This window comes from Dinoponera quadriceps, unplaced genomic scaffold, assembly GCF_001313825.1.
Source record: "Dinoponera quadriceps isolate SergipeBrazil2010 unplaced genomic scaffold, ASM131382v1 scaffold2305, whole genome shotgun sequence".
In the NCBI taxonomy this organism is placed as follows: domain Eukaryota; kingdom Metazoa; phylum Arthropoda; class Insecta; order Hymenoptera; family Formicidae; genus Dinoponera; species Dinoponera quadriceps.
The window spans coordinates 552379-565004 of NW_014556411.1; the positions used below are offsets into that span (position 1 = coordinate 552379).

Genomic DNA, 12626 nt, shown 5'->3' on the forward strand with positions numbered 1-12626 from the left:
AGAGATAAGCCCTTCGTACAGCTGCTACGGGGGAGTAGGGACTCCCTTTCTCTCGGCGGAACGTCTTCGTGACTCGGGTATACGATGCTTATCTTGCCTTTACGCGATATGCGCGAGGGTAATGTTTAATAACGTTATATACGTTTGCGCTGGTGGAGACTCTGCGTTACCCCCGTGTGGACGCATAAACGGCAAACTCACCGGCATTTCGGCCTCTCGGTCGGCGAACAGCCGTTGTTGTTCGCGGCGATTCCCTTACCGCACGGAATATCGAACCGAAATTAAGTCAATAGAAAATGAAGAAACGTATCTCATGTGAATATTTTCTCCGACCCCCTTTGCTCGCTCGCCCTAATGCGCGTTTCAAGTCCCGCAGAGAATGGTTTATATTCAAATGTGAATTATTCTAACGGGAAAGAGAACCGACCATTATTTTCTAACCCACTTCGGCGGAGCGTGCAAATTGAAATCGCAAATAAAGGGACTTCGCGCCGAGCCGCTCCCGACCGAAGAAAGGGATTAGTTCCCGTTCCTTATAAAATATTCATCGTGTAGCCTCAACTTCCAGGTCACTAGCGCGCTTCTCGAGCTTCGAGGATGCGAGTTACGTCGCGCTTCGCGGATTTCGACCTGGCAGTGGCAGGTTGATTAAGTGTATGACAAGCGGGACGTATAGAGGAACAGGGAGACTCACGCCCGGCGCTATCTCGGGCCGGAATAACTCAGGCCTGGTCGTGATTCCGCGGACACGATTCAGGAAGCACCAGATTCGGTGTCAGCGAAAACGTTGGGAGGCGCGACACGATCGTAGAGGTGAAATTACGGTATGCGAAGCGCCGAGAGAAGCCGATATCCGTTACACGACCGGGTCCCACCGGAAGCGTCTCATGAGAGGCGCTTGTCGCACTCAGCGTCGACGAAAAATACGTGTGAAAGCGAGCGGAATGCGCTGATTGTGACCGCGTCGGTTTTAGCGATTCGGGGTGCATCGTGAGCGCGCATCTGCTTAGAGGTGACAGGAAGCGGCCGATTTAGCGCGAGGGATATTAAAGGAGGCAGGGATCGTGACCAGGAAGTGAAACTCCGTGATCGAATAAACATACCGCATGGAATAATGATCCATATACTTCGTCGAGACGCTCATACGTATCGTGAGAGGCGGCGAACGCACGTTGTATACCGAGGTCGAAAATACGTCGAGGAGGAATACGGAACGATGAGAGCGATCTGAGATTACGAGTCGGTCATTTGTTTAAGTGGAATTGCAGCGCGACCTCAGTCGAAGGTCGAAGCGGAAACGTAATGGCGCGCGCTACCCCCCGTCCAAACAGCGCGAGTTTGCCGTACCGGAACTGTACAGAAGCGGTATTGCTTCTTCTTCACCCGCCGACTGAAGCTACGTACACGTCGTATCTCCCGTAATGCGCCATTACGCTATTTATTCGCAATGCCGAGACTCTAATAACAGGATAATAGCTTAATTAAGTCGCGGTAATCCGCTCCGGCAACAACGCGCACCGCATGGATTGAACGCTTCAGGAATCATCGCCGTGAGGCGCACGCGCCTCGAAAGTTCCTTCTATCTCTCGCGGTTCACGTCATAATTGGCTGGCTATGATATAACATGATACAAGCGCCACCGCGCGTTGCCTCTCGAATATGCCGGCTCGGCATGAAATATACCTTTATATCAGATGCACATTGTTTATTGGGCTTTAATTAGCTCCGCGCATCTTCCGCGGAAACGAGAGGCGGCGTCTCGCGAGTAACGCGAGCCGTATCAGTTGAAACGGGTTCACTCGGGTTCAGCTTCGGCGGAATATAATCGGTGCTCCATTTCCCGCAAGATCGCGCCGGTGGAAGCCGCCCGGTGGCTTGAATACGTAGAAGAACAAGGCGAACGGGGAGAAGGAGGAGATACGACGGTGGGATCCTTTTACACGAGTCGGTTTGCACGAGTTGTTGTACCGAGCGAGGTATGGGTGGAGAGGAGGAGTTCACGAGGTCGGGTCGAATGGACAAGCCTAATACAGCGATTATCGGTGCTGAGTTATTAGGCTTAGCTTGAAAGGGGAGTCGGAGGATAGAGTAGGTCACGAGCGATTCGTCAAGACCTGTCGCTCCGTAAAACCGCGTGGGCGATCGCGGTGACTCCGCGATAAGCCGTTCCCTCCGATGATGATCGGCTGCTGGTGGAGACCGGGAAGGGTCACCGGTACAAAAGGACCTGTCTCGGATCGCAAATCTCCGGCCGCTGTTCTTTGTTGCCGGCTAATCCCATATACAATTTCACTTTCGCGTTTCTGCGCATTGGCCACGCGGAACTAGCCGCCGTAACAGTAGCGGTCGTACGACGACTCTTGGTCTCTCTCCGCGACGTCCGGTATATATATATATCAGTCCAGCAGAGAGGACGAGAAAGAGAAATGCACGCCGAGTTTATGGGCCACGACGTGTTGAACTTACGCCGGCGGATTGCGCACGCGGCGCAGACACGGATGAGACTTCGAAGACGATGTTTAGGTGGGCGGGCGTTAGAAAGTTTCCGAACGTGTCTGCAATTTGTTCTCCGCTCGTAATACTCGAGTTCGAGCGCGTCCTGTCTTATCCGCGTTAGACAATTTACCGACGGCTCTTACATAAGTGTGCCTGGCAACACACCTGCAGTCGGCCTGAAGAGAAAAAAAAAACGTACACCTACCCGGGATCAATTATACCGTGCGCTATGTAATGGCCATGCGCGCGGCTTCCCTCTTACTTCGCGCCGAAACGTTCCTCGAAGCGGAGCCTACGCGTTTAATTGAACGCAAACTTCGAAAGTTCCTCTCGTATCGTCAGATGTAGAAGCGTTCGTAGAATAACGAACGACTCGAGAGGTTTGTTGCGAGCAATAGCAACCGAGAGAGGCATTTTTCTCGACTTTTGGTTCCTACACGGAAAACAAGTTTGATTGCATTAACCAGGAAGGGAATAACTAGATGATTTTTGCTTGAAGGAAATAGAATTTCCGATTCTTATAATCCAAATGTGGTAATCAGAAATATTGTTTCCTTTAACCAAACTGCAACTGGCTGTTCCTTTTCTGGTTAATGTTATAGCCAGACTTTTTTCCATATATCTATGGATCTCTCTGTGTCAATTCTCGAGGGAGAAAGTTTCGCGGGAAATCGAACGATGTTCGAGATAACGTGCGAGAGGGTTGAACGGTTGAAAAGTTAGATGGAATAAATGAAGAGAAGAGAAACGCAAAAAGAAAAGAAATAAAAAAGAATAAGAAATCTCTCTCTCTCTCTCTCTCTCTCTCTTGAGAAAGAGAAGATTATTCGGACGAGAGAACATGTAAAAGAGTACTCAAACATCCAACTCATTTACCTCCCACGCAGACGGACCGAGGGTTAAGTCTGACTTACTTCATCTCCGACTAATTTGAACGTTTCAAGCGGCGAGAGGAGAAGAAAAAGCTTTTTATGTAATCCTCGCAAGGCTGCCCGATCAATCCCACGCAATAAAATCGAGGACGTTGGGGAACTGTCCCGTCTCCCGGAGGCCCGAGACTGTATCCGCGCGATATACCGCGGGATTCGCCACATCAGTCCGGGGATTGGTGTTACATCAGCGACTTGCACGCTCGTTCGTGCAATTTATAACTCCCACTTGTGCTTTCCGAGAGTACGAGATCAAGACGAATCGTGCTTCATCCTCTCCTCCGCTTAACTTCCAACCGTAGCGCCGCGGTTGACCGTGCTTAATAGTTTCTACTTGGAAAGAGAAAGAGGGACAGCGGGAGAGCGAGGAGGAGAAAGAGAGAAAGAAGGAACGGAAAAAGGAAGAGGGCGAGCGAGAGAGTTTCTGTCCCGAGGCTAGGCTATAAATCGCATCGCGAAGCTTATCAGAGTGGGATATTCGTCCGGAGTACCGAGGGCCTTCCTCTCCCCTGGGAATAAAAGAAGCGCGCGGCGGAGGAGCGAAAAAAGGAACAAGACGAAGGAAGAAGAAGAAAACGATCGAGAATTCAGACCCCCTCCCCCCTACCTCTCCCCGGGTTTGCCGACCGGAGCGCTCACTGACCCCTGACGGCTCCGAAGCCGAAGCGGACGTCACGAGAAACCTTTACCTTCGTTACCTTGGTAGTATTTAAGGATCTTCCTCGGCGCGCCGTATATACAGCTATGCAGGTACTTAGATCTTTATCCGACATTGGCCGTCATGAGGGGATACTCCACTGAACCTGAAACCTCCTCGAGAGCCATTATCGATTCCGCGAGATACCCTCCTCCGTGGCGAATTGTCTGTGAAATTGCGCCCTAAGTATGGCGTAATAGGAGACGGGCTGGGTATTAGAATATTCGATCCACTGCATTGCGCGAGTAGTGATTGAAAAGTCGATCGTCACTGAGGCCGGTAATAATCATCGAACAATCGTCGAATCTCGTGGCCGCTTATTCCCCAATCCGAGCGTGATCTTCGGACGCTGTTTTGCGTAATAAATGCGTGAGTAGATAGAACCGAGGCGGCCGGGGCTTCGCTTTTAAATCGACGTCTCGTAACGCTCGAGTGACATTCAAAGGTACCGAACGCGGCCACGTCGACAGGCGCGCGGGTTTAATCGAGATTTCAGTACCGAGAGAGGCTCATTTATTCGCCACACGGTCTCGTCACTTTCCTTTAGAGAACCACCGAAACGTAGTCGTAGACTCGGGGATGAGGGTTCTCGCGACGTTATTTATCATGCTGTTCTCTTCTTCCACGACGTTACTCGCGATTCGATCGGAGCTGATAACGGTACATCACGGAGGAGGACACGCGCGTAAAAGTACCTGTGCGCATTATTTAAGCCCGCATCACCGTCGGCGAAGTCGCGACCGACGGGGATAACGTTACGGTTCTACAAGCGAGGCCCACTTTAGCACACGTGAGCCAATTAATTTCTAGAACTGGCAGCGAGTTAATTACGTTATCGGTCATTACTAGACATTTTGTTACGAAACGAAGCGAAGAACTACCTCGCCTTGGGCTACGAGCCGTCCACAACCAACTCGGCTCGGCCAATGGCGGCCGAAGATGATAATTCTAATTGTACAATATAGGTATGCAAGTCACGAATATTGTTGCACCGATGTCCATTCGTGTTGCACAAGCCTTACGAAGCGTTCCTTCGGTATCTTCGCCGTCTGGAAAGACATAGAGAGACGAAATGCTGTCTGTGCTGGTTCTCACTGTATTCCTCAGTATCATCAACTGCTCCATTGTGAGTACTCCGCTATGAGCGCATACACAGAATATTTCATTGCAAAAGAATTTTTAACGGGGGAAGAATTTTTTCATGAAATTCACCGACAGCACAAAAGAGACGTTGCGTCACGTTACAGGGCTTCTTTCAGTATACTAGCACCATCCTCCGTGAATCGCTAGAGTTTTTTAGAAATCCTTTATTCCTTCCTAAACTTTCGGAGTCAAATGGCAAAGTGTATGTAAAGGTCGTCATAGATATTACGGAAGATGACGAATTATGTGTACTAGAATATACGTAAACTAAATATAAGTGAAAAATGTAACAACACAATGACGAGAACAACAATCCCGAAAATATGGAATTCTCCATAAAATAAAATCGTCTGATTTTGAGTTTTTTCGATTAATAGTAATATCGATTCTTTTACAATCCATTTTAAGTAAGAGTAAACAAATTGTATGACTTGATATTAAATACGAGACATGTCTAATTAATACAAAATTGTACTTAGACGAGATATACTTTTTCCCGTTTCCATATATACATATTATTATTATATGTTATTAACTTATATGTTGTTAATTTTGTGAAATATTTTCCTGCTCGATCACATATAACCCTTCTTCTTTCTTTTACCAGGTTTCGGTGAAGAGTTTCGATAACGTACAATTTTTGATTCCGGACAATTGTCTATCCCTTTGTGAACTTTTGGAAAAGGAAACTACAAATTCAAATGGTACCTTATCTAATTTTAAATTTTCACGTGCCTTTAATTTAGATGGAAAGCGTTGTCTTATACCGGCTGTAAGTTGCGTAAAAATTCGATTGTCAAAAAATATTTTTATTAGATATTTGAATAATTCTTTCTTTCTCTCTCACATATATGGGCGCGCGCACACATACACACACACACACATACACAGGGAAATCTGAGGATAAACGTATATTTGCCTCCGCAGTATACGAGTCTCATTAATGATATTGGCTGTAGAAAATTTATATATGAAGTAGTAATAGAAAAGTGTGGAAATTGTGAAAGTGTGGGAAAGCCGACCAATTTCGGAGCATATCTCTATGCGAATATCGCCTTATATCTACAGCCGAAACGTTGTTCCAACAGTTTGATGTAAACACATCCGGTAATGAACCTTTACATAATATTAAATAACAAAACATTATATTTTTAATTGATGGGGCTTATATAATATAATATATTGGATGTACGTTAAGTGTTCCATAAATCATTCATAGCGATGATGTTTCTCACGCGGCATTGTTATTATAATGTGGCACGATAATCTGACATAGTCACGAAAATGGTTCTCGTTGCGTGCGCAGCTCACTCCATGAGGATTTATAACTTGATTACATAAGCTCATGATAGACAATATCACACCGTTTATGAATTTTTCGTCCGTCACGAGATCACGAGGATGGATAACGAGGTGCCAAGTTTCATAAGCACATCCTTACTTATCGAGCGCCTGCATCATTGACACAATGTGTGTTGGTGTGTACACGCGGCCTCGACGTACACAGCGACGTGAGTACGAACAGCTCGCGAGAAACCGTCTAAACGTCTTATCAACCTTCATCGGATAATATCGGTGCCTGAACCTGAACGTAATGTTTATGAGTAATGGTTCGAGATCGCGGCGGTGAGGTTGGCTCCGGTGAACCGTACGCGGAATTCGAGATTTAGATACAAGCGCCGAACTTAACGTCGACCAAGCCGCATCGCCGTTACACGTCACAGTCCTCAGGCTCATCTCCCGCCGGATTTGTCAGTGGTGTTCCGTTTCTTTGGCATCGTGGCCATTCAGTCGCCACATTATGTTAATTTTATGTTCTTACCCCGAACGCGATACTTTCTATCGCCGTCAGCTACGTTTATTAGCGAGTGCGAGTCACATTAGCAAAATGCCATGCTATTGTTAAACTTTATAAAACTCAAAACGTATACGGCCGAATGGAATGTTCAGTAACGAATAAAATACTTAAATGCGTATATATATATATACGGCGGGCTGTTAAACAAATGATTCCACATATAATCACTAGAATGCGCCACTTAATAATGGAAGTATTAAAGGGACCATGATATCTGCGAAGGCCGTAATACCACCTCTAAAATTCAATGTCTCGCGTAGCTTCGTAACAATAGTGAGCGTTATCGCGATGGCGATGATTCAGAAAGAGAAGCAAGAAAGCAAACAAGTTGACCCGCAATTAAAGAATACGCGCATGGATAAACGCGTCGTTCGTTCGTTGAGGCATCGCACTGTGTTACGCGCTCATGCGCTAAATTGCAAGATTATTGTTCCGAGCGCGGACGTAACGGTTGCGGTAACGCATCTCCTCATTCTTAATTAATGGCACTGCGAGCGCGCTAATTAACCGTGGGCGTATTATGCGTACGGTTGCGAAATCGACCGTGCGAACATCGGTATTGATAAAGGCGCGATAACAGAGCGCTTGGCCGCCTTTCACGGGGCGAATGTATTCCCGTCGCGTACGACGAAGGATACGCGCCGCGATATCGTAAGCAGTGCGTGACCTTCCGTGTAATAAGTAAAAATAGCGGCTACGGGAGAGGCGGCGTATGAAATTTATCGATACGCACACAACCTTCCCCGAAGACGTGCGAGCATGCGCGGTCGCCCGGCGGAAATTCGCGCGAAGCTTACGCGCGCGCGTGTAAAATCTTGCCGCGCATCTACACGCAGGATCTACAATCCCGCGCGCGGAGATACTCAAGCTTCAGCTCCACTCGACGTCAGCGGGCATTATCGAAAGAACAAATAAACTTAATAATCGCGCGAAAGTGCGTCCGATCGCGGCCGGTCGGAAGAGGTGCCGATAAGGTCAGGCTTTATCGCTGGATTTCAATACACCCGATAAACATTCGAGTATGAGGAGAGAGAGAGAGAGAGAGGGAGAGAGCCTGATTGCCGAGAGGAAACCTGTATCGAGAGGTTCGCGTGCAGCGAAGAGAGGACGGGAGTGTCGAAGAGGGTGGAAGGGCTCCGTCGACGAAGGTGATTCATTAGTCGTACAACACGGAAGTGTTTGGACCATGCGGATTCTCGACATGTTCCCGCTCGTACGTGTACGCGTGTCTGTGTGCGTACGTGCACCGAGCAGGACCTCCGGGGCCAAAGCGGGCTCTCTCTCTTCGTGGGCCTCCGCGCCTTATTATGCGCGACGGGGGCCTCTCGAACGAACCGAGCGTTTCGGCCGATCCTCGGCTCTTAAAGCTTAAAGGACAGAATATATCGCGATAATTCTTCCCGTTCGATCGCGCGGACCAGAGTCCGCTTTTTTCCTTCTTTTTTCTTTTAACTTAGCGTTGTCACTCTCTTCTCCTTTCCGTCCCCCCCCCCTCTCTCCATAGAGAGCGAAGTCATCCACCTCGGCGCGAGAGGAGTACCCCAGGTAGGCAGGTGGAAGCGGATGTAAGGGTCGAGGAGTAAGAATGGCTTCTTAATACCGCGACCCCGCGCGTTACCCCCTGTAGCTAATCTAGAATTTATGTCGCCTGTAACTTGCCGAGGCGCACTTTATTACGTCCGGAATATGAGAATTTCATCTGCCGCGTGACCCCGCGACGGTGTCGAACGGGGGTAACTTGATACACCTCGGCGGTAAATTCACGGTCGTGTTAGAGAGCTCCATCCGGTTTCATTAGATCCGCGATATCGAGTTTACTTCGGACGTAGCCGAATGGCTTGTTAAGTTGACGCGAATGTCGCGAGAGGCTGTAATATATGAACGAGTTACTGATACAGCGAGAGCGTATCGTGTGCGAATGTGTTCGAAATTCAAATTTGCGATGGGCAAGACACATCGTGCACAGCAGCTTAGCGAGTCGCTCGTTGGGATTCAAATCGCCGTGACGATCCTGAAAGCTCTTCTGGCTTAGAAAGGCGACCATCGCTTATTAACATCGCGAGTCGCAAACGATAATTGCGCGACCGGGGCGAGTAAGCTTACGCCGCGGAATCATGAACCTGTCCGCCCGTAAGAAGAGCTACCGGAGCGTCTCGGATTCCGCCGGAGCGGTCTATTAGTAATCGCGCCTCGGCGAGTCTTCTCACGCACCGCAAGGACCGCGAATTCTGCAAATTGCTTTCTGCTTCCTGGTTCGCCGCGGCTCATTCTCCGCCTGCCGATCAAACGGTATCCCGCCGGTATAATCCGGAGAATCCGCCGACCTTCCGCCGACGGATTACGCGCGATGAGGTCTCGCTGGGATTCTCTTCGCGCAGGAACGAAAGGTCAAGCCGGCCAGGATATCGAGGGCGTTCTGCGATTTTCGAAGCGGCCGGACTCGCCGAACAATAATCCGGCGTTATCGCGACGCGGAAATTCCGCTCTCCTACGTTCATGAACGTCTCTAATTGTTCGGTCGTTGGTTGAGCACGAGTAAGTCCCTGTGGGTAATACGCGTCCGATTATACACGCGTACACAAATTGATACGCTTTAAAACGGCGTTACCACCGTGAGACGTTTCTTGTGGCGTTATCTTTTATTACGCCTCGCGATACCATCGATCGTCAATTATCGCTATCGCGAGCGTCACGCCGCCAATTACGTTAAGGAAATGCTTCTGGTTGGAGGATCCTCTTCTTCCCCCGCGCGCCCCGATTAATTATAACGATACCCCCCGGTCGAATGAAATATCGGCTGATATTAGCGCATATTCGTATGCGCTGTGTGTACAGTCGGACGCGGGGCTGCAGAGATTATACACGCGGATCTTCGCGCGCCGGCGAACCCGCCGCTGCTGGCAGCGTGACGAGTCGCAAGTCATTCAGCATTCCTGTTACGGCGGGCAGCCCGAAGTCGGGCTCCTCGTCTCGGTTCCCCGCGGTCCTTTTAGCCGGCAGCCAACGTCGGTGTCCCAAAAGGACCGAAACGCGAAGCCGGTCCCCGACCGAGCGCTCGTACGAGCTCGATCGCCGAGGAGCGAATAAACGGAGCGGCGCTTTCATTTGCGCCGCGCAATATCGCGACAGTTATTGCCGGTTCGAAACAAACCGCGCTTAGAGAAACGGCCGATGCGAAATACTTCCCGTCGAGTTCGCGTGAGAGCCGATAGCGCGGCGAAAATGCGCCTTAATGAACTTCTCTAACTGTTCAACAACTTTGGCCTTCGAATTCCGTTAAGCATCGGATGAGAGCTGCATTAGCTTTGTCACGATGCATCAGATGTGTGTAATTCCCGTCGGGTGTTAATTTATGTTACTTGTATAAATTAATCGTTCTTTTTTTGGCGATTCTTAGCATCGCGCGACTATCGATGATACATCCTCAAAATTTGCGCGCGGCGCAATTTGCTTCGGTGTTACGGTTTCCTCTCGTTATTTCCGAAAACTCGAGTTTTTTTCCACAGACCACGTTTCACAGACGGCAACTTAAACTGATTTAATAACTTTCGTAATCCATGTTTATGTGAATAGCATAGAATGGGTTTGATAGTTTCCGCTGGTGAGACTGAGCGATGTTACATGTCGTATAAATAATTATGCTATGACTATGTTGCGTGACACATAATACTATATTATAATAAATTCTACTCCCTTCAATCAAAATACATTTGGTCGTTCCCTTTCTGGCTGATACAACCAAATTTTTTTTTTCCGTATATTTTCGCCTAAACATTACAATGGTTAGTTATCACAAGTAGTAAATTATTTTGGAGAAGCAATACTATGTTAGAAAAATATCAAGGGACTTCTTTCTGTTTCAATGGAACAATATTTGATATGTAATCAAGTAAATTTTCCTCTTTCATTGAAAACTAAAAATTTTTCTCCTCTAAATAATATTGTTTTTTTCTATCAAACAACACGGTTTACTCTGGTGAAACAAGAATATTTTCATTCAGACGAAATGATGTTTCATATTAAACGACGTTGTTTATGTTAAACAAACACGTAAATCCAAAGAAACCTTTTCCTCTCTGTATACAGCATTGAACGGCCCGATGAAAATAATGATTCCGCTTGCTTACCGATGGCACTGTCGCTTGAGTTCCCGTCGAATGCTGCTGCGTGTCCGAATGAAGCGCAGCGCACCGCTGCCGAGGGAGCCCGTGCGTTTCTCCCCTTTCTCGAAGGTTGGCAACCTCTGGTCAGGTTGCAGGCCGTTCTGCACGCCGTCATCCATACCTGTCGCACCCCTGGATCACCGTGTCGGAAGCCTATGCCGAGATTGTCCCGTCGCGGCTCGCGATTCTCACGTCCTCGCGAGATTCACTTGGCCGCATCCGGTATATCGCGCTCACCACCGACAGCACGAAGAAGAAGAAGAAGTAAACGAAGACGAAGAATCGTCCGCGTCGCAGTTCACCGAACGCCGTGGTGCCTCGCGTCGGTGTGTAACAGCCTTTAACCTCTAACGGATCGGTCAAGCTGCTTCCCGCGACCGTCTCCTTCGATTAAACGCCGCACGCGGACCGAGAAAAGTAAAACGCCGATCGCTGCCGCACGATAATGTCCTCTCCCCGTTTCGCCGCGCGAGCGCTAATCAATTCAACTATCACCTTGAAAAAGCAGCGTGTCGAAGCGTCCCTTTCATCAGCAATTATACGGATTTAATGGTGCTCCTCGTCGGAGACGCGTACACACTGTCGGTCGGCCCGATTCGTGTCTGCCGTCGTCGTCGGAAGAATACGTCCCACGGGAAAACGCTACCCGTTCGCGCGCCGCCGCATTATGGTGAGCGCGGAAAATGAGCGTCCGTTAAACGATCGCCGCTCATATTGTTTATGAGCGCGTTCAACGCCGGCGTCGATTACATAACGGCCTTCTTCGTCGTGCACGCACGCTCCCGAGGTTCCTCGGCACGGGTCGTGTGGCCGAACTGGTCCCACCGACCTACCGGTTGACTCTCCGGCCGAACGGAGATTGGCCGATGCCACCCTGCGCGCACCTTGCCTCCGGCGCGTCCGCCTCACTGATCTCCTCGATGGATTACAGATCGAGATCGCGTTTCAACGGCACAGGATCGATCGAACGTCGAGAGTTTAATTAACGCTCCAGCTGTTTTCACGAAGAGCCTCCGTATCTTTGTTCGAGGAGGCTGTAACGCTGCGACGCTGTGAGCTAAATCCACACTAGAACCGGAGGCTGTCTTTGCGGTTTATCTCCTTTTCTTGTTTTTTTTCACTTAATTATTTGTTCGTCGTGCACTCGGCGATCACGTAATACGTCGTCGTCGTTGGTGCGTGCGGCTCGTCACTGTTTCCAAAAGCCGAATTCCGGTCTGGTCGGATGGAACGGTTTACAAAGAGAGCATCACGGTGCGATACGCGGGCTCCTCCGACGATTTCGCGTTACGGTATACTCGGCGAGGCGGTTTAAGTAAACGGGGTTGTCGAGCACTTTC

At 48.9% G+C, this 12626-nt stretch overlaps 1 protein-coding gene across 1 annotated transcript; it reads left to right on the forward strand.

The window, feature by feature from the left end:
- Positions 1-5171: 5171 nt before the first annotated feature.
- Positions 5172-6363, forward strand: LOC106747301. The gene is made up of 3 exons (XM_014624695.1): positions 5172-5248; positions 5873-6037; positions 6157-6363. The coding sequence occupies exons 1-3, from the start codon at positions 5195-5197 to the stop codon at positions 6361-6363; spliced, it is 426 nt and encodes a 141-aa protein (XP_014480181.1). The 5' UTR covers positions 5172-5194.
- Positions 6364-12626: the final 6263 nt, after the last annotated feature.